General features: G+C 39.0%; 3 protein-coding genes across 3 annotated transcripts in view; 1 reads left to right on the forward strand and 2 right to left on the reverse strand.

The window, feature by feature from the left end:
- Positions 1-557: 557 nt before the first annotated feature.
- On the reverse strand, positions 558-2,534 carry LOC101302005. The gene is made up of 5 exons (XM_004288171.1): positions 2,497-2,534; positions 1,462-2,299; positions 1,319-1,372; positions 1,006-1,190; positions 558-871 (listed from the first exon to the last, which is right to left on the reverse strand). Exons 2-5 carry the CDS (start codon positions 2,201-2,203, stop codon positions 782-784), a joined length of 1,071 nt encoding a protein of 356 aa, XP_004288219.1. The 5' UTR covers positions 2,204-2,299; positions 2,497-2,534; the 3' UTR covers positions 558-781.
- Positions 2,535-4,754: 2,220 nt separating this feature from the next.
- On the forward strand, positions 4,755-11,040 carry LOC101302296 (acyl-coenzyme A oxidase 2, peroxisomal-like). The gene is made up of 7 exons (XM_004288172.1): positions 4,755-5,262; positions 6,755-6,870; positions 7,992-8,872; positions 9,178-9,357; positions 9,441-9,607; positions 9,702-9,825; positions 10,195-11,040. Exons 1-7 carry the CDS (start codon positions 4,814-4,816, stop codon positions 10,357-10,359), a joined length of 2,082 nt encoding a protein of 693 aa, XP_004288220.1. The 5' UTR covers positions 4,755-4,813; the 3' UTR covers positions 10,360-11,040.
- A 5,971-nt stretch (positions 11,041-17,011) lies between these two features.
- The window catches only part of LOC101302585, a 5,118-nt gene continuing 2,103 nt past the window's right edge, over positions 17,012-20,026 (reverse strand). The window contains exons 4-5 of the mRNA XM_004288173.1: positions 17,850-18,073; positions 17,012-17,699 (exon numbers count right to left, since the gene is read on the reverse strand). Coding sequence (XP_004288221.1) covers positions 17,027-17,699; positions 17,850-18,073 — 897 coding nt within the window. The 3' untranslated portion in view covers positions 17,012-17,026. The remainder of the gene's footprint in view (positions 17,700-17,849; positions 18,074-20,026) is intronic.

Consider the following 20,026-nt stretch of genomic DNA (forward strand, 5'->3'; position numbering starts at 1 on the left):
CTTATTAAGAAAAACGTTGAGAACACTATAATCATCGAGACAACACAAGAATACACTTGTGCAGTTGCGCATATCCACAAGTAGGCACAATCTGAAGCAACAACAATCTTTCAATAAGTCAAGCATCAAAAGCACATTACTGTCTCTCAAATCACAATAACACTCCAAATGAAAATAAGCCAACTTCTAACTGATAGTGAAAAGATCTCAATCCCTATAAATATATTATAGACTTAGCTAAGGTGAGATAAGGAGACAGTGACACTAGCAATGATACATACATTAGGTATATCATTGCAAAGAGCCAGTATACCACAAATCTAATATATGTCCCAAGAATGGTAATTCTCTTCAACCACGTTATGTGGCCAGACACAAGAAGTGGGACATCAAACAACAGACTAGATTGTATAGAAACAAAATCAAGAAAAAGCTAGTCGCAGAAACTGGAATCATGTTACATAACAAATCACAACCACAGTTATAGAATTCATCCAAAGCTTATTGAAATGAAAATGCTGAGTCACATGAGGAGAGGAACAATATACCACCAGAATGAAAGTATATAAAAGATGAACTTTATCATTCTTCAATTAAGGGATATTATGTCCATGCAACAACATGGTGAGAGTGATATTACATAAATCTTCTAAAAGATTACAGCTTATTAAGAAAACTGGTGATGAAACTTTTTGAAACAACAATACAAGAGTGTGCACATGCACCGCAAGTAGGCAGAAACTAACAACAATCTTACAATAGAACAGTCATCGAAAACACACTACAGTCTCTCTGAGGGCACTCCGATAGCCGTTTCCAGTTCCATCTTGCAGTTGTCTCTCAAATCTTTTAGCGTGACAAACTTGTCGTGCTGCCAGGCAGAACCAAGAATAATAATCAGAATAAGACCCCAAAGGAAAGAAGATGCCACTTAACAGAAAGAGCAAAATATCACAATTTCTCATTCAAAGGTAGGTTTATAACAGATGAAACAACTGCACTCACAAGGTGGTTGCCTTCATTTACGAAGATATCTTCCATGTGAAGAAAGAGGGATCTCCACTGACTTGAGAGATCAGATTCCAGTTTAGATGTTTTGTTTGGGTACCGTGGTCCCTTAGGATCAATCTCCTTTTCCCTGAAACTTTTCTGAACCAATATGCCTGCTTCTTTTTGACTCTTCTTCAAAGCTATGGAAAGGTATTAAAACAAAACACAAATGAAGAACAAAATATTTCAGAATGAAAAGAAAATACAAATGTCCAAAAACAACTTTTAGATGCACCCTAGTGAAACTTTACACATTGAAAAAACTTACCAGTAATACGACCCTTTATATCCTGGTATTGGAGGTCCGACAGAATGTGAGCAGCTGATTATGACATTGCAAAACAAGCAAACTCATGTTAGTCTACATTTAAACTTCTACTTCACAAGTCAGATAAAGAGGAATTGTAATACCTTGCAAGCAAAATGAACACGAGCAATCATTGAGAGAGTCATCCCCTACATTCAAATCAGCCACACCACTAAGACTTGTGCATCTTGCCATTGAACATCCCAGTGAGGTAGGCATCTTAGACCACTCGGTAGAGCCATATGCAGTTGCACCTACTTTACCAAGACCAGGGTCCCTTTCATCATTCCTGGGAACAACATTGCCTAACATAGGAGTGCTCTGAGCATCGTCAGAGGTCTGTCCCGCTTTCTCATACTGACATTTCCCACCGCCATCGCAGCAGCCATTCTTGCACAGCTCTGAGCATGTGGACATTGAAGCAACCGACAAGCAATTATCTCTCGACGCATCACCAACTTCCATAACACTGTCACTGGACTTCTCTCCAATGTCATCATCAAGCACAATAACAGATGCATTGTTGTCATTCGTCGAATCCCCCGCACTGCAAGTGGGTGAAATCACAGGATCCGGCACTATCCCCTTCGATGAAGACACACCTTTAGGGTCACAATCGTCCCCCAACTTCTCTCCAACAAAATTCTCATCCCCCAAAGACACTTTCTTTGCGAACTTCCACAAACCCCCATCTCTAGAACCCACATTTCCCCCATTCCCATCTCCAGATTTCGCATCCAAATCAGCTGAAATCTTCAAAAACCCCCTTTTAAGAGGCCGATTGGTCAAATCACCAAGAGCCGAACGGGTTTTGCAAGACCCATCTGCTGAATTATCGTTACTCATAATGAAATTCACTTCCCCAAAACCAAAAACGAAGTAATCTTCTCGACCAAATAGGTTTTCAACTTCCAAACCCCGAAACCCAACTCCGCCACTCACCTATAGCAACGAATTATGCAGCGAAATGAAAAACCCAGAAGCCAAAATCAGTCAATTACAAAACCCAAGAGCCAGAAATTTTAAAAAACTACGAATTTAAGAAAATATTTAACCGTAGATACGCAATTGAATCGAAGCAATAAAGAAGAAAACATACATGGGTTCATGAAATTGAGGGGGTTTATAGAGAGACTAACCTTTGGGGTTGGGAGTGAAATCTGAGAGAGGATCTGGAATTGAAGAAAGGTGAGGCGCGCTCAGCGAGAGAGAGAGAGAAAGAAATGTAAATCTGAAAATCAAAATTTTGATGAGGCGGGAGTGTCGTGATTCTACTCTGACCGCGCCCCGAGTTTGAAAACGTGAGGTTTTTGCGGACCTAACGAAAATGGGGTTCTTTACGAAAATAAAAATAAATAAAATTCCTAAAAATTAAAGACATTCCAATAAAAATAAAATAAAATTTGCCACATAGACTGAAAATGTAAAGCTGAACACAATAAACATTGTTGAAAGCATTCGGCTTTACAGTTTCGTTCAATCATTTATCTTTTCAAGAGATTCTTGCAAGGTAAGCGCGTCACGTGTCAGTATGTTCGACCAATTATTGTTTATACATATGAATTTTTTGGATATTTCAATATAATTAAACATTAGTTGTTTTGATATACACTTAAAAATTAAGAAGACATAATTGGACGAGGCTTATGCATTTGTCCTACCTAAGTATTTCTTATTTTTCCGCTCAAAGAGCCACTAAGATGTAAGAAATCTCAATACTTACAAAAGCATTATGCCGTTTTTAATTTTAATGTATTTAAGAAAATACTACTATCAAAATAAGTACTTTCATTGATTAAAATACATGTGCCAACTGATAAAAAAGCGGCTTTTAAACAAATAAATCATGTCACTAGTTGGTCCTTCTTTTTGTTGCTTAAAGCCTGATTAAACAAGCGTAATTTATTGAAAGAAAAAAAGAGTGTCACACCATAACAGGAGGGGCCTAACTCTACTCCCACTGATAACAAAGAACAAACATATAACTCGCAACAAAAAAAAAAATTAATACAAACAAAAAGTGGGAACCCTAAACCAATTGCTATTACGAAGAGAAACAACAAAAATTGAAGGCATGTTGCACCATGTCAAACCCGATGAACCTATCCCTTCATTTGTCAATGTCACTGTAATCGGTAGTCGATAAATATATCCCTTGGCCCACAATGCTACCGGAAGCCTAGCATGAGGTAGGCCGAGCAAGCCTCATCCTGGAGGTTATGGCAGTCTGGGCCGGGCAGGAGACACACCACAAATGGCCAAATAAACAGACCTTAGTAGCATATTTGTCCCACATCGGATAACAGACAAGATATAAGTCAACGCAGGACTATAAATACAATGCTAAAGTCAACCAAAGAGGGAAGAAAATCTCCTAGCATTAAATACTATACCTACCAAGTAACTAACTTAATCATCGGAGAGAGAAAGACCGGAAAATCCCGGTCAATCTCCTCTCAGGTAGCAAGTCAACGACGATCAAAGACATATATCACGCCAAGAGCTTCTACGAGGTCTACGGGATCTTGCAGAAACAGTCACTAATTGCAACAAATTCCAATGTTTTCTACTTCTTTCATATGAGTATTGCAAGCTTATTGGTCGAATGATGTAAAGAAGTCTTTCAATATTGCATAAAAGTTATTATGTTTGATTATTTTACTCCACCCTCAACTTCACTTAATGGTTGAACACCTGGACTAGTCTTACACTTTATGTAGCCGCCACACGAGGCGGATTATTGTTACACTAGTAGTGCATTTACTCTAAGACACTTCTAAAGCACTTTTGAACATACTATATGCTGTTTGATATGACTTTGATACGTTTCACTAATAATTCAAAGCTTCAGATATAAAAGAAACCATCATTCTTTTTAAAGAACACAACAATTTCTTTGAGAATTCATGTAGAAAGTGACTCGAAACTGGTTATAGATTGCCTCAACAAAAGTTTTGATTCTCCTTGACTAATAGGGTTCCCGACTAAAGACATTCAAAGAACTGCGAGTAAGTTTCGAATAAATCAGAAATCTCTTTTTTCTAGTACTTCTCAAGGCAAATTTTGTGACGGATCCGGTTACTACGCTTGGTCACCGAGCAAATGATCTAATTGTGGGACGGAATAGACTTCCTCTCTCCGCCTCCGCCAGTTCTCTATTTAAACTACACAATTTATGCACACACACAAAAGGATGGTCAATGAAACGACGCCGTAGTGACAAATCTGATCCAATGACCCATATTTCCCTGCTTTAGGCTTGGCGTCACTCAAACAAACATATCCCATGACATTGAAAGGCGCGCCAAAACCAACTGCCTACCCCTCCACCCAATAGCCCACCGCCACATCACCTTCCACGTCGTCACCTCTGCCGTATAAGTAACCAACCTCGATCATCTTCCTCTTTCCAAATTCCAATTCGACGCTGCAACTCTCTCTCTCTATCAATCAAAGATGCAGAAACCGAGCCCAGATCCAACGGCGGAGGAAGACTCCCACTCCGCCGTGCGGCGCATCGAACTGCTGTCCCTCCACCTGACGCCGCTCACAATATCACCGGACGACTACCGCCAAATCGAGCGGTTGGAGTGCGCGAAGGCGGCGGCAGCGAAGCTCAACGTGGATACGAAGAGCCTCTCGAGCTACATGAGAGGAAAGCACAGAGAAATCCAAGACCAGGTGATGGACTACTTCAACAACAGGCCTGACCTTCAGACTCCGGTGGAGATTCTGAAAGACGATCATCGCGAGCTTTGTATGAGGCAGCTTACGGGACTGGTCAGGGAGGCCGGGATCAGGCCGTTCCGGTACGTCGTCGAGGATCCGGCCAAGTATTTCGCGATTCTGGAAGCTGTGGGCAGCGTCGACATGTCGCTTGGGATCAAGATGGGAGTGCAGTACAGGTGATTGTTGCTTTTGCTCTTTTTATTTTTTGTTATGGTTTTCGGTTTTCGGATGAATTGGCTTGGAATTGTGACTTGAATTGGGAGATTATGATTGTTTTTGACTGGTTTGATAGTTTGACTGGCAAATGAGATTGTTTTTTTGGTGTTGAGGAGAGGAAATGACCTTGATTATTCTTTGTATTGTTGTGTTATGATAGGCAGAATCGGATGGCCTTTTAGTCCCTTTGTTCTTTGTCGATCAAAGGATCTGCTAATTTTACTCTTTAGATTATGTTCATTGTAGTTGCGCTTTGATTAGCTGTGAGTGTGGTTTTCTTTCGTGATCCACGAAATGTTGCACAAAGACGCCGGGTATAGAGGTAGAGCTACAGAGATAGTCATAGATAGTGATAGTGGGAACAGCGATAAAGAGATATGATATTATAGTGTGGTTTTGAAGTTATATGAACAACAAATGTTACTTAAAGTTTTGATAATGAGGACACCATTTGAGTAATCAGCAACCCTCATTTATGGCCATTGTTTGCTCTTGTTTGTTGGTCGATGACTTATGCCAATGTGATATACCTTAAAACTTGTGCTGTTATTGCATAGAGATGTTCAGACACATGGAGGGAGAAATTGTCAAAAAAGCTTAAGCGAAATGGAGTAGAGTGTTGCTTTCTGAGTGCTGTTCTGCATCCAAAAGTGTGTAGTTTTGGAGGCAGTGAAATATTCCATGAATATAGAGTAGGTCCAATGTTCAAATTAGTGCTCTACTGTATATTCTTCCCTTTTAATTCCAATAGTTCACGTGTTATCTCCTCGTGTGAGAGGTGTTGGTCTGCACTCGCTTAAGCTATTGAATAATGGTACAAGCTGAATTAGAATGGTACCCCTACTCAGATTACTCAATATCCTATAGAGTCGGTCATTTGGTGATGAAGGATGAAATGTCCATGATTGCACATATAGGACCTAGTGTGGATGCTTGTCAAGAAGGGGACTATAACAATGAAATCGAGCTTTTGTACCGAAATGAAGTGGATATCACGAATGGTCTTATGTTGAATGAGGGATGACTGAGAACTGTTTTTACATGGGATTGAAAACTTTTTACAGAATCTACATCCTCTCATGCAAGGGGAATTCTCTAAAGGAAGGTTACGAAAGTATAGATGATAGATTACAATTACACTGGGTTTTAGTAAAATAAACAGTTGTTCTGAGCAGCATAAGTTTTCTGAAGGCAAATTACCGTTAATAGGGTCTGCTGAATTCTTGCTATTCAAAAGAACATTCCTAGTCACCAAAAGGAAAGATTGAAATCTATATGTCATTTTTTTGAAGCTTGGAGTAGAGTGATTCATTGCATGCTTCTTTAATTTACAAAAACTTCTCATAGGACATTTTTTGTTCCAGTTAATGCTGAACGTTGTTTGGCGCCCAACTGATTTTGTTTACAGTTTGTGTTTTATCTTGCACTGATTTTTATTTCTTACTTATGCAGTCTATGGGGAGGTTCTGTGATCAACTTAGGAACCAAGAAACACAAGGTTAAGTACTTTGATGGTATTGACAATCTGGAGTATCCAGGTTGCTTTGCTATGACTGAACTTCATCATGGTGAGTTGTGTTGATACTTCCAGTCCTTTACCTGTTTCCTTGTTTATTCCTAAGCATATGTCAAAGATGACACTTTACCTGTTTCCTTGTTTATTCCTAAGCATATGTCAAAGATGACACTTTATTGGTGTGAATTACACAACTTCAATTGTGTGTTAAAGCATCTTGATTTTCCAAATTAGTCTGTTCCACATCTATGCTTTTATAAGAGGAACCGTTTTAATCATGGTGATAATTTAATCTCGATAAAATCAATTGCATAAAAAAAAAGGCAACCACTAAGAAACAGCTTTATGATGGATAATATATTATAAAGAAAGTTCTCCTAGATTTATCTTTGATGAGTTGTTAGTCAATGTGTTGGAATGTCGGAATCGATATAGACATAGTAACATAAAAGATACTGATGGTTTCATAATTGGTTTTGAGAAAGCTTATGATCATGTTAGTGGAGACTTGTAGAATTTAGTTTGTCTATGAAAGGTTTCATACGTAATTGGAAGACTTTAATTAGTGGTTGGTTGAGCTCAAGGAATTGTAAGTCTGCATTAATCACGGGCGTGTGGATCATTTCAAAGCGTCCTGGAGGCTTATTCCATGTCTTAAGCATGGCTGGTGAGGTCAATCTGATTGAGCTGGGTCGTGAGTAGACTTGGGTGCCCCACCCTCCTGCTTGCACGCAACCCATTAATTTATAAATTTAGGGGATGAGGAGATTAATGTGAGTTGAGACTACGATTCTTAACCTTTTGGCAGCAGTTTCAGGTTTTTACTTTTTTTTTCTTCGTCTTTTTTTTCTTTCTAGTTTACTGTGGACTGGTGGTGTTTGATTGTACTTTTTCCATGCTTCAAATAAATATCTACTAACATTTCAGAAAAAAAAAGAAATGGGATAGAATGCAAACAAGTCGATCATCTTCCACTGCTTGATGATTATTATCTACCTTCTTTTGTTTCACATTTCTCTTCGATTACGTAGTTTATAGATTTGACATTTACATGGGTTTGGATTTGATTATAAGTAAATGTGCGAGTTTTTGCTTTTTGTATATTCAAACAAGAAATTTCTCTATGTAGGTTTCATGTCTTAATTCACTTTGTTTCTTCTTTGGTGTGTAAAGGCTCAAATGTTCAAGGTCTACAAACAATGGCAACATTTGATCCAATCACAGATGAGTTTGTAATTGACACACCAAACGATGGGGCCATCAAATGGTGGATTGGGAATGCTGCCGTTCATGGCAAGTTTGCCACTGTTTTTGCTAAGCTGATGTTGCCAACACATGATAAAAGAGGAGTCTCTGATATGGGTGTTCACGCCTTCATTGTACCAATACGGGATATGAAGACTCATCAAACTCTTCCTGGAATTGAGATAAATGATTGTGGCCATAAGGTTGGTCTGAATGGGGTGGACAATGGAGCATTAAGATTCCGCTCTGTCAGGATCCCTCGTGATAATCTTCTTAATCGCTTTGGAGATGTCTCTCGGGATGGTAAATACACAAGTGGCCTACCATCTATAAATAAAAGATTTGCTGCCACGCTAGGGGAACTTGTTGGTGGGAGGGTTGGACTTGCATATTCTTCAGGTAGCGTCTTGAAGATTGCTGGCACAATTGCAATCCGATATTCTCTACTGCGTCAGCAGTTTGGTCCTCCAAAGCAACCTGAAGTCAGTATTCTTGATTACCAGTCCCAGCAGCACAAGTTGATGCCAATGCTTGCTTCAACTTACGCATTCCATTTTGCCACACTGCATTTGGTGGAGAAATATTCAGAGATGAAGAAGACTCATGATGAACAATTGATTGCAGATGTCCATTCTCTTTCAGCAGGGCTCAAGGCTTATGTAACGTCATACACAGCCAAGTCGTTGAGTATCTGTAGGGAAGCCTGTGGAGGCCATGGTTATGCTGCTGTCAACCGCTTTGGCAGTTTGAGGAATGACCATGACATTTTTCAGACATTTGAAGGGGACAACACTGTGCTTCTACAGCAGGTTACTATTGCATCACATTCTGATACCTTGAAGATTTTACATCAGCATACTAATTTCTTGAAGACTAAAACTGTTTTTGTTTTCCCCTTTTCTCCTGAAAAATTTCATAGTTAAGTATTATTTTCATGGTTTACGGCAAGTTGTTTAAATGGAGAATTTTAGCTTAAGTAATGCCGCTTCTACCATTTCTACATGGAACTGCATTTTGGGGTATTGGCATTAATGTTGCATTTGATACATGAAATGTACATTCTACAATATTCATGAGGACAATTCCTCTTATGAAATTTCCAGTGGTAACACAGGTAGCAGGTGATCTATTGAAGCAGTACAAGGAAAAGTTTCAAGGCGGGACACTCTCTGTTACCTGGAACTACCTTAGGGAGTCCATGAACTCATACCTGTCTCAGCCAAATCCGGTGACTGCTCGATGGGAAAGTGAAGACCATCTGCGAGATCCTAAGTTCCAGTTGGATGCTTTCAGAGTGAGTTCTCTTCTATGCTGTAAATCATCATGTTAGCGATACGCAAATTTTATAACTGAATTGGCTTGGTTTTCTTCTTGCAGTACCGAACTTCTCGACTACTTCAAAGTGTTGCTGTTAGACTTCGCAAGCACTCTAAACCTCTTGGAAGTTTTGGTGCTTGGAATAGATGCTTAAACCACCTCTTAACACTTGCAGAGTCCCATATTGAATCTGTCATACTTGCCAAGTTTATAGAAGCTGTGCAGAAGTACTTCCTAGTTCCAATCTCTGCGTCATGCTTTACATTCTTTGTTTTTTTGCTTTATGGTTGTGAATTTCTAATTTGAATTACTTTCTTCCAGCTGTCCAGATGCAAGTTCTCGAGCTGCTCTGAAGCTCGTCAGTGATCTATATGCCTTGGATCGAATATGGAAAGACATAGGAACCTATCGTAATGTTGATTATGTTGCACCGAACAAAGCTAAGGTATACAAATTCCTTGGTAACCGAACTGAGCATGAATACAGAAATTGTTTCTTTTGAATCTGCATTTCTGCACCTAACCGAACAGAACTCCTGCATTATTCACCAGTGCACCACTTTTTGAAAAATGCTCAAGGGTCCATCTTGAAATAGTGTTACCAATGTATAGATTTTTGATTTGATGATGAAGCGAAGTTTGTTTTGAGTTAGAGAATTTAAATCATTAGATAGCATGCTTTTGAAATAACTATAGCTTCTGTTTTTCTTTGTAAAATCGAGGTATATATGTATCCAAGTTTTGACTAATTCATTCCCTATGTTTGAATGTTTGAATGTTTCGATGTCTAGCTAATGCATTTCTGTTTTGTGCAGGCAATCCACAAGCTCACTGCATACCTGAGTTTCCGAGTGAGAAATATAGCAGGGGAACTCGTAGATGCATTTGATATTCCAGGTTATGTTACCCGTGCCCCAATTGCAATGCAGTCAGATGCCTACTCTCAGTACACACAACATGTGGGATTTAATCCCTTATAGGGAACAAAATACAAAAAATATAGGTTTCAAATAATCGTTGGTGCCACATTGGCAAAACATGGGAATGATGAAGGGAGTACTCCTTTCTTTGTTACCATACATGTTTCTTCCTTTTTTCCAATTAGAAAAGGAAAATTGGTGGTCTGGGACTTGAGAGTGTGAGGATTAAAGTCTTCAACTCATTGTGGATGTTGTGATATATCTGGGAAGGAATAGAGTCTTGTTACTTGTATTTGTTACATTACGAAGCTGCCATTCTAATACAAGGAGCAATTCTTGCTTCATACAAGTATGTCTCTTCGTGTTCCAGTGCTGATAAAAGATGTCTAGTTGCTTTTGAATTCCAGAAGTAGAGAGCCTTTCTGGGTTGTAACTTGTTTGTAGGCATCGAAGATGATAACCAAAATTTAAACGTTATGAAACAGTAGAATGTCCGAATGTTGATATGTGAAGGTGAAGTTGCTTGTGGTTGGAAGTTTGAAGATTATAAGAAAAAGTAGGTTGTCAAAGGGAGTTGAATGATCTTAACCGGTCTTAACCCTCGTACTCGAAGTGTGAGGAGACTGCTGTTTCATCGTCAAGGTTTTGCCAGTAAGACATTTGGTTGGGACTGGTCTTTGCCGGAAAGGGATTCCCTGACAATTTATCTGTCGTCTGTGGTTCTTGCTAACAATTGCCAAGGTCAAGTTCCAAGTTTTCATTTAACGGGTAAACAAAGTATTATCTGAGACTAGATTATATAGTAGTACCATATGCAATCATGAACATAAACCTCATAACTTATGGTTGGCGAAGTCTTCCCTTTGGTTCCGTTCTCAAGCAGACTGCCCCAAACCATGCAGTTTTCGTACTGCGACTAAAATTTACACTGTTTCCAGTCACAAACTCATACGTGATAACTACATTAACAGGCCTGCAGTATGAGTGTGCATTTCTTGCTGCTTCGCTTTTCTGTGATATCTACAAACATCTTCACTGCCGCCTTCTTCTCCAAAAAAAAAAAAGAAAAAAGAAAAAAAGAAATAAAAAAGACCACCAGTATTTCCTCGGAAAATTTAGTCAGTCTATCAAGAACCTTTGTCAAACTCGCATGTATGCAACTCAGGTTCGGAGAAGATTTTCACAGTTCTCATCATCTTTGTTCTCTGATACTCCGTTGTTTGCATCGGCTGCCCTCACTCATAGTGGATGAGATACAAATGGCTTGCTTGTTCCATCAAGTGAGAACTATGTTCAATGTGGCATGAAGGAAACAAAAGGACCATACTTACCCTCAGTGTAAGGAAAATATTCTGTAGTTGGAAAGGAATTCCACGTCAACCCAAATGTCACACGAATTCCACGTTAACCCAAAATGTTGTCCACATGTTAGTCTAGAAAATTCGCTACACGCGCGGAGTGTGTTGAGATATAAATCCCACATCAGAAAAAATGGGACCTTGCCTGTGGTTTATAAGGGTTTGAGCTACTCTCTCTATTGCCAATTGATTTTGAATGTGAACCCCAGAGTATTTTATCATGGTATCAAAGCAAATGCGGTAACAAAACCAGGAGACAGACTATACTACCTGGTGGCACTAGCAACGGAGAAATTTTTCACCAATCACTCCTCACCCTAGAACAGACCAGCCTGGAACCTTACCACCTCTTCCACCAATCTCTGGCATAGTCACCTAGGTCATGTATCACCTTCTCGTTTGAGTTTTATTGCCAATATTTTTTTGAATTTTTCCATTCAGTCTAATAATGCTTGCCCTATCTGTCCTCTGGCAAAACAAAGTCGTTTACCATTCCCTTCTAATGTTATTTCTTCAACAAAACCTTTTGAGATTATTCATTGTGACATTTGGGGTCGTTATCGACATCCCTCTCTTACTGGTTCTCATTATTTTCACACCATTGTTGATGATTATACACGTTTTACTTGATATTTTTGATGCAATTCATAGATGAAACACAACCACTTATAAAACATTTCTTCAGTTATGCTTCCACACAATTCGATTGTCGCATTAAAACTTTTTGAAGTGACAATGGTGGTGAATTATCTCATTTCGTTCCTTTTTTCAAGACAATGGTATCATCTTTCAGCATTCATGTGTTTACACACCTCAACAAAATGGGGTTGTGGAACGCAAACACCGTCACATCTTACAAGTAGCCCGTGATTTGAAATTTCATGCTCAACTTCCTACCGAATTTTAGGGGGAGTGTGCTCTCACCGCCGTGCCGTTCACATCATCAATCGGTTACCTTCCCCTCTACTTTCTTTCAAAACACCATTTGAGTTACTTTACTCAACACCACCTTCTTACTCTCATCTCCGCGTTTTCAGTTGTTTAGCCTATGCCACTAATGTACACACATCACACAAATTTGATCATCGTGCCAAAAAATCCATCTTCATCGGCTATCCCATTGGACAAAAAGCTTATAAATTGTTTGATTTACAAGAAAAATCTTTTCAAGCCGAGATGTCATATTTCATGAACAAATATTTCCCTATGCATCTCCTCAGCCTAATCTTTCTATTTCTTCGCAAGCCCAAAATTTAGGCCCAATCCTCTCCTCACCTATTGACTTTTCTTTTGAGCCTTCTTCTCTTTTGACTCCACCACACACTCTCTATTCCCCAAAACGCCAATCCAACCAATCCAGACCACCCAACATCATCGACACCTCCATCCTCTGAAATCACTCCATCTCTTTCGGCACCACCTTCCCCTGCACCATCCTCCATTCTCAAAACCTATTTCCGCCGTCCAAAATCAATCTCCATACCTCCACCAATCCCATCATCTCCAGAGCTGTCTTCCCCGACATCACCGTTGTCGTTGTCTCCTTCTCCGATGTCGCCTTCACTGGCGCCATCGTCCTCACCAACTTGACCAATTTTCGCGCCACCAGAACCTAACCTTCCTTCACTAGAAATCCAACTCGTAGTTGCTGTCCCTCTCCGTCGCTCTAGCCGTCATATTGCACCGCCGATCAAATTGAATGATTATGTCCACTCTGATCAATCGTCTTCCCTAACTCCAGGTCCTACAAAAGGTACGTGATATCCATTGGAGAACGATGTCTCTTATTATCGATATACGCCTGCTTATCAATGATATGTTGCTCAGATTAGTGTTGTCATAGAACCTCGAAATTATGTGGAGGCCACTGCTCATCCGGAGTGGCGAGCCTCATGGGTTCTGAATTGCAGGCTCTTCAGGCTAATGGCACTTGGTCTGTCACTAAGCTTCCAATGGGCAAGACACCGATTGGTTGCAGATGGGTGTATAAAGTTAAACATAGTTCTGATGGCTTCATTGAGAGATATAGAGCATGCTTGTCGCCAATGGTTTCACCCAGCTTGAAGGTGTTCATTTTCATGACACATTTTCTCCAACAACCAAAATCATTACAGTCCGCTGCCTTCTTGCCTTGGCTGCTGCAAGGGTTTGGTCCCTTCATCAAATGGACGTCAACAACGCCTTTCTTCATGGCGATTTAAATGAGGAAATATATATGTCTTCACCGCCAAGGCTTTGGCAACAGGGGGAGGAAGACTTGGTTTGTCGCCTCCACAAATTATTGTACAGCCTAAAACAAGCATCTCGTCAATGATTCGTTAAGTTTTCAAAGGCCATTCGCTCTGTCGGTCATGTGTAGTCTCGGGCAGACTACTCCCTGTTACCAAAACACGACGCAAGTCTTTTACTGTCCTCTTAATATATGTTGATGATATATTGATTACTGGGAATGATCCTCGAAGCATTGTTGCGACTAAAGATTTCTTGCATAGTCATTTTCATATCAAAGATCTTGGTGATTTAAAATATTTTCTTGGCATTAAGGTTTCTGCATTTACAACTGGGATTTTTATTTCCCAACGTAAGTATGCATTGGAGATTATTGAGGATGTAGGGTTGTTAGGCGCAACCCCTATTGATACACTGATGGAGGGAGGATTGAGATTGTCTGAACAAGAGTGATTTGCTCAAGGATCAAGGTCGCTATAGGAGGTTGGTAGGCAGGTTGATTTATTTGACTGTACCAAAGCCAAATATTACTTATGTTGTCCATGTGTTGAGTCGTTTTATGCATCAGCCAAGAAAAGCTTGGAAGCAGCACTTAGAGTTGTGCGTTACCTCAAAAATGCACCAAGTCAAGGTATCTTCTTCTCCTCCAATAATGATCTCAGATTGAGAGCTTTTTGTGATTCGGATTGGGCGGGTTGTCCACTTACTAGATGATCTACTTCGGTCTATTGTGTATTTCTTGGACCTTCACTAATTGCTTCTTCTGTATCATTGTCATTAGTAGAGGCAGAATACCGTGTTATGGCAGGAACCTGTTGTGAGTTGACTTGGTTGAGGTACTTACTTAAGGATTTGGGTGTAGAGCATCGAGAACCTGCTTCATGACATTGTGATAACAAGGCAGCGCTACCTGTTTTCTATGAGTGAACCATACATATTGAGATGGACTGCCATTATATCAAGGATAAAATCCAAGATGGATCTGTGCTTACAAAGTTTGTAAGTTCTTCACATCAGCTGGAAGACGTACTAATCAAAGCTTTGGGGAATGTGATTTTTGTTCCTATGATTTGCAAGTTAGGAGTGCATGATATCTACTCTCCAACTTGAGGGGAAGTGTAAGGAAAATATTTTGTAGTTGGAAAGGATATCAGAGTATCAGCTATGTTAGGAATATGAATATATGTTTCCTAAATCCTAATACAATGCTTGATTGTGATAGCGACCGAAACCGGGCGTTTCAATTAAAAACCTTTTTGTGTCAATTGTAGTATATAGCAAGGGTATCGTTATAAAAGCCGGGGATTGAGGGTACCTTTACAATTACGTTAATTACAAAACAAGAGAAAATAAAATATTATAGTACTAGAGAGATATGGGGTTTTGTGATTATGAACAAAAGAAAATAAAGAAACAAAATAAAGCAGAAAAAATCAGATGAATGAGATGTTAGAGACTTGGAAATCCACCACCAAGTATGTTTCAAGACATGTTAACAACCAAAGCTTCAATCATTAAGTCACAAATCGGTATCAATCAAGAACAAACCGTGAACGCACTACGTAAGTCCTTATTACTTCCCTTGAATACTTAAGCAAAATGAATGCACCGTTACCAAGCCTTTAGAATAACCAATCAAGGTATAGACGCTATCTTATCAACAAATTATTCTAAGCATTAAGATCAATGGAAGTGATTGAACAAGTATGCAAAACTAGTGTGGAACGCCTACCTAGCATGCAATCCTTTTTATTTGGTTTCACTTATTGTCTTATAGGTTTTACTACTTTAAACTAAGCCGTATTAACCGTTTAGGAGATTAAACAACCTAATTCTAGCCCCACTCACAAGTTCATAATGTTCTATGTTACGCATACATGAACATAAACAAGCAAGAGTTCCCCATAAACCAAAACCAAATAAACAATATGTAAGACTTAATAATTTAAAACCAAGGTTCAAAACAATATATAAAACATTCTTGGGGCTTCAAACCTTGCCCTTAACTAAGAGAATTCAACCACACATGGTTGCAAAATCACACAAGGAGAATAAAATATGACAAAGGAAAGATAAACCGTGGATGATGGAGAGATCAATGATGGCTTGGTGGCTTCCTTGTGCGAGTCCGCAACTATGGAGGTTCTGATGATGTGAGATCACTGGCCTCCTTCTAGTCTTCATGTCCCTCTCTCTCTTTTCTTAACGTCCTCCTTTTCTGCTGTGATTAGGGTTATAAACCCCTCAAAACTTATTCATGGGCTTGCCAATGTGGTCTGGGCCTCAAAATAGAAGTTTTGATCCAAATCAGAAACTCGGGCAGACTGACTTTCGGCCACTCAAACGGTCATAGCTTCTTCTCCAAAATAAATATTAGCGATCCGTAAAAAGTTCTGGAAAGTAGACTCTTGTAGCTTTCCATTGATATATGGCACATCTCCTGGATCATTGTGAGTTAATCACAATCTTCTGTCGAAGTTGACTGACGATTTCTGGCAGATTTTCTGATTTATTTTCTTGCACAATATGGATTCCTTTTCCTTCAAAATTTCTCCTCTTTTGTCTCTTTTAGGCTCCTCGGCTTTATTTATGACCTAAAAACACAAACTTAGTTAATATAAATATTGTTAAGGGAATTACATAACCAAATAGGGTCAGAAATACATTATAAACGTAACACTTTGTGCTCTATCAAATTGTAAGGTAGTTTCCTAGTTAGAAATCACTGTATCTTCTTTTCATTGTAGGGTAGTTTCCTAGTCAGTTTCTGATCAAGTATAGGTGGTGCGTAATTGTGGATTAAGCATATATAAGGGTGTGAATAAACTAACAAACACTCTACTTCAGTTTATATACTCTCTTTAAATTTTGGCTGGCATCTACTTATGTCATATAAATAGTAGCTTGAGCTTCTGGTTCAGTTCGAGACTAGATTAAATAGTAATAAATCCAATGAGGAACAAACCCCCATAACTTTTGGCTGGCAAACTCTTTCTTTTGGTTCGGTTCTCAATCATCCAACTAACACTGCCCCAAACTATGCAGTTTTCTTACCTCGTTGTTTGCAACACTCCAACTTTACGAACACTTTGTTTCCAATCACAAACTTAGAGAGATGCTTATATAATAGTTACATGAACTTAGTGTCTAATAGGCCTGATGCAGTTTGAATATGCATTTCTTGCTGCTTCGCTTTTCTGTCTGATATCTTCATACATCTTCAATGATGCCTCAGAAAATTTAGTCAGTCTATCAAGAACCTTTGTCAAACTCGCGTGTATGCAGCTCAGGTTAGAAGATGATTCTTCACAGTTCTCTTCATCTTTGTTCTCCTCATCTTCTTTGTTCTCTGATTCTCCGTTGTTCGCATCAGCTGCCCTCTGTCGTTTCTGTGTGGTTGCTTGTTGTTCCATCAAATGACGCAGGTCTGATAAGAATGTTCTGACTGCATCAGTAACTTCAGTAGATGGCAATCCTCTGATCCCAGCTGCCCAATCACGAAAGAGAACAAATATAGGTGGGGCCAAAGCACGACGAGGAGAGAATGCCCTTCTGCCTTTGGAACGCTCCTGAGGTTGCATAATGCAGTGTTGCAGCCAACCATTCAGAGCTTCTACATATGAAGTAAGGCTGTTGATCCAGTTTGCAAAGCTTAGTCCAAAGCATTCAATCTCCTCCAACAGTTGAGCCATGATCTGCCTGCGACCATCTCCTAGGCAAGTTACTGTTGAGCTCTTTGAATGATAAGCGAGTGAGATGGTAATATATTGAGCATGATGGCATTCAAGCATGGCCTTCCACATCCTGGTCAATCTGCACAGAAACGCAATTTATGAATTCTTGGTCACTACTACTGCTTTGAAACAATTCATATGAACTTCAATGGTTGGTTATAAATGACTTCAAGTGGCCATGGGAATCGTTTTCAATCTGGCATTAAGGAAACAAAAAGACCATACTTACCCCTGATTAAGTTCCAGAAGTTGTGGAAGCAATTCATCATCCCTCATTTTCTCAATCCGCTTCGAGATTGAATTAACAGCATGAAGTGCCACTCTTATTCGTGAATGTAGGTCTTTTACAGTTGCCCTGGTTTTATCAATAATCTGACTGCTACAATCCTTTGCAAATTGATTCCTAAGTTGATCACACTTCACATCATACACCTTCCAGATAGATTCACTACCCTACATGAGGAACCAAGACGTGAGAGGAAATTCACAACTATAAAAATTAAAACGTCAATGTTTCCAGCAATCCAGTCCATCCTTTTGCGAAATTGATTGTTTGATGACCAAAAGGTCACAGATCTTTTAAACCACGTGCATTTAAAGCAAAATGAGGAGCATCTCAAAGATTCGAAGTTTGGTTTGTGGGAAGATGGAATAGGAAAACATGCAAATCACTCACTAGAAGAGGAAACTTCGTAGCTAGCTTTTTAGAATATTCATTACTGCAAGCATCAGCATCAAAGAAAAAAAGAGGACAAAGATATGATTAATAAAGCTTTGTAAGGTTTCTATTACCAATCATCCACATGACATGGTCCTATTATACAAGGACTAAAACTCAAGCAACTGCTCAATAATCTCAGTTGTTTAAGAATTTCTACCAACTTATCTACTCTCTCTCTCTCTCTCTCTCATCTTTATATTCCACCAGTAAGAGATAATGCATTTGGACATAATGCATATACATGAGTTCATCAATATATGTGAGGGGTTGGAAGAATATTCCTCTTCATATGTTACTTCAACAATAATGTGAAACTAGGATGATGTCAGGTGTCAGGTCTCTCTCTCTCTCTCTCTCTCTTTCTCTCTCTCTCTCTCTCTCAGTTATACATGTCAAAATTAGCATTTGTCCATTGTTGTAGACACTAGTGTAATAGTACTACAGTTAGAGACCAACTAATGTTCTTACAGATCATTCCCAAGTGGATGATGTATTCTCAAATCTCAATATAGTAGCTTAATTATGAGCTGCCACAGCCAATGCTGATTATAAGAAAAGAGCAGTGATGCAAAATTGTAGTCTTCCATTGTTTTGGTCAACAAATACAAATTCGTGAAGGTAATTGGATCTCAGCAACACATGAACTGAAAATGTCTTATTATCTGGGACCAAAAAGAATACTGTGTCTCATTATCACAGCTATAAGCCCGGCAAATTTACTAAAGGTAAAAGATTTCAGGATTCCAATAATTGTTGGCAGAGAGTATGAGCCACCGTACTATTACATTCTTGAGGCATCAACTGAATTTAACTGTTGTAAAACATTTCAAATATATCAGAAAAGGATTGAACCATTCATGTGTTTTAATTTTAACTCATTTCCTGACCATGTCTCATCACTTAGGCTCATTCTTAATTCAGTTTACTGGCATTAAAACCATAACAAGAAACAGTATATATACTAAACAGTCTGCAGCAAAATTCATTCCCAACATGCATGAGATGAGTCATAACTCTTATCAAAATTAATAACTACCTGCAAGATGATAGACATTTGATATATATAACCCAGATAGACAATAATAGACATGCCATGTCGACCTTCAACTTTCAAAACCTTCTTCCGAGCAAAAGTTGGTCCAAAGAAAATGACACCAATTTCAGCAGTAAATAAAAACATCTATGAAAACAAGTTTAGCAGAATCACCCCAGTTACAAGTAAATCATCTCTAAGCAACCCACCAGTGATGCTGCAACAATTTTTGCTTGATTAGCATTCACCTTCAAAACTCAGGAAGGTATCAAGCAAGCAGAGCTTGATATTTTCAAGTCTAAGAACTAATTGAAGTAGTACTAAATGAAGCAAAAGCGACTAGCAAACACTCTGAAGGCATAGTCCTAAATGATTAATTTCATGCGAAAAAGAAGGAAAATCAAATACTCTAGTTTGTTCCATTTTCAGACATACACCGACAAGAAAAACTAAATCCCCTATCAAGCTCAATTCTCGCTGTATCTGGCATGGCAACACCATGTTCATGGTGGTCCAAAAGCACAACATTTCTTTTTGGTCTTTAATGTTTATTAAGTGTTTGAGATTCGAGCACAAGCACCATGAAAAGCATTCAGAGCAAGAGCCAGAGATCAACAACAGAGACCTAGATATAAAAATCTCTCTCTCTCTC

The sequence above is a fragment of the Fragaria vesca genome, linkage group LG1, assembly GCF_000184155.1.
Source record: "Fragaria vesca subsp. vesca linkage group LG1, FraVesHawaii_1.0, whole genome shotgun sequence".
Taxonomy (NCBI): Eukaryota; Viridiplantae; Streptophyta; class Magnoliopsida; order Rosales; family Rosaceae; genus Fragaria; species Fragaria vesca.

Excerpts from the sequence above, each read along its gene's own strand:
- LOC101302005 (XM_004288171.1), bottom strand. The coding sequence starts at position 2,203 with ATGAGTAACGATAATTCAGCAGATGGGTCTTGCAAAACCCGTTCGGCT. Across the intron at positions 1,191-1,318 it reads TATAAAGGGTCGTATTACTG|CTTTGAAGAAGAGTCAAAAA; the intron begins GTAAGTTTTTTC and ends ACCTTTCCATAG. Across the intron at positions 872-1,005 it reads TAAATGAAGGCAACCACCTT|CACGACAAGTTTGTCACGCT; the intron begins GTGAGTGCAGTT and ends TCTGCCTGGCAG.
- LOC101302296 (XM_004288172.1), top strand. The coding sequence starts at position 4,814 with ATGCAGAAACCGAGCCCAGATCCAACGGCGGAGGAAGACTCCCACTCC. Across the intron at positions 6,871-7,991 it reads TATGACTGAACTTCATCATG|GCTCAAATGTTCAAGGTCTA; the intron begins GTGAGTTGTGTT and ends TGGTGTGTAAAG. Across the intron at positions 8,873-9,177 it reads ACACTGTGCTTCTACAGCAG|GTAGCAGGTGATCTATTGAA; the intron begins GTTACTATTGCA and ends GTGGTAACACAG.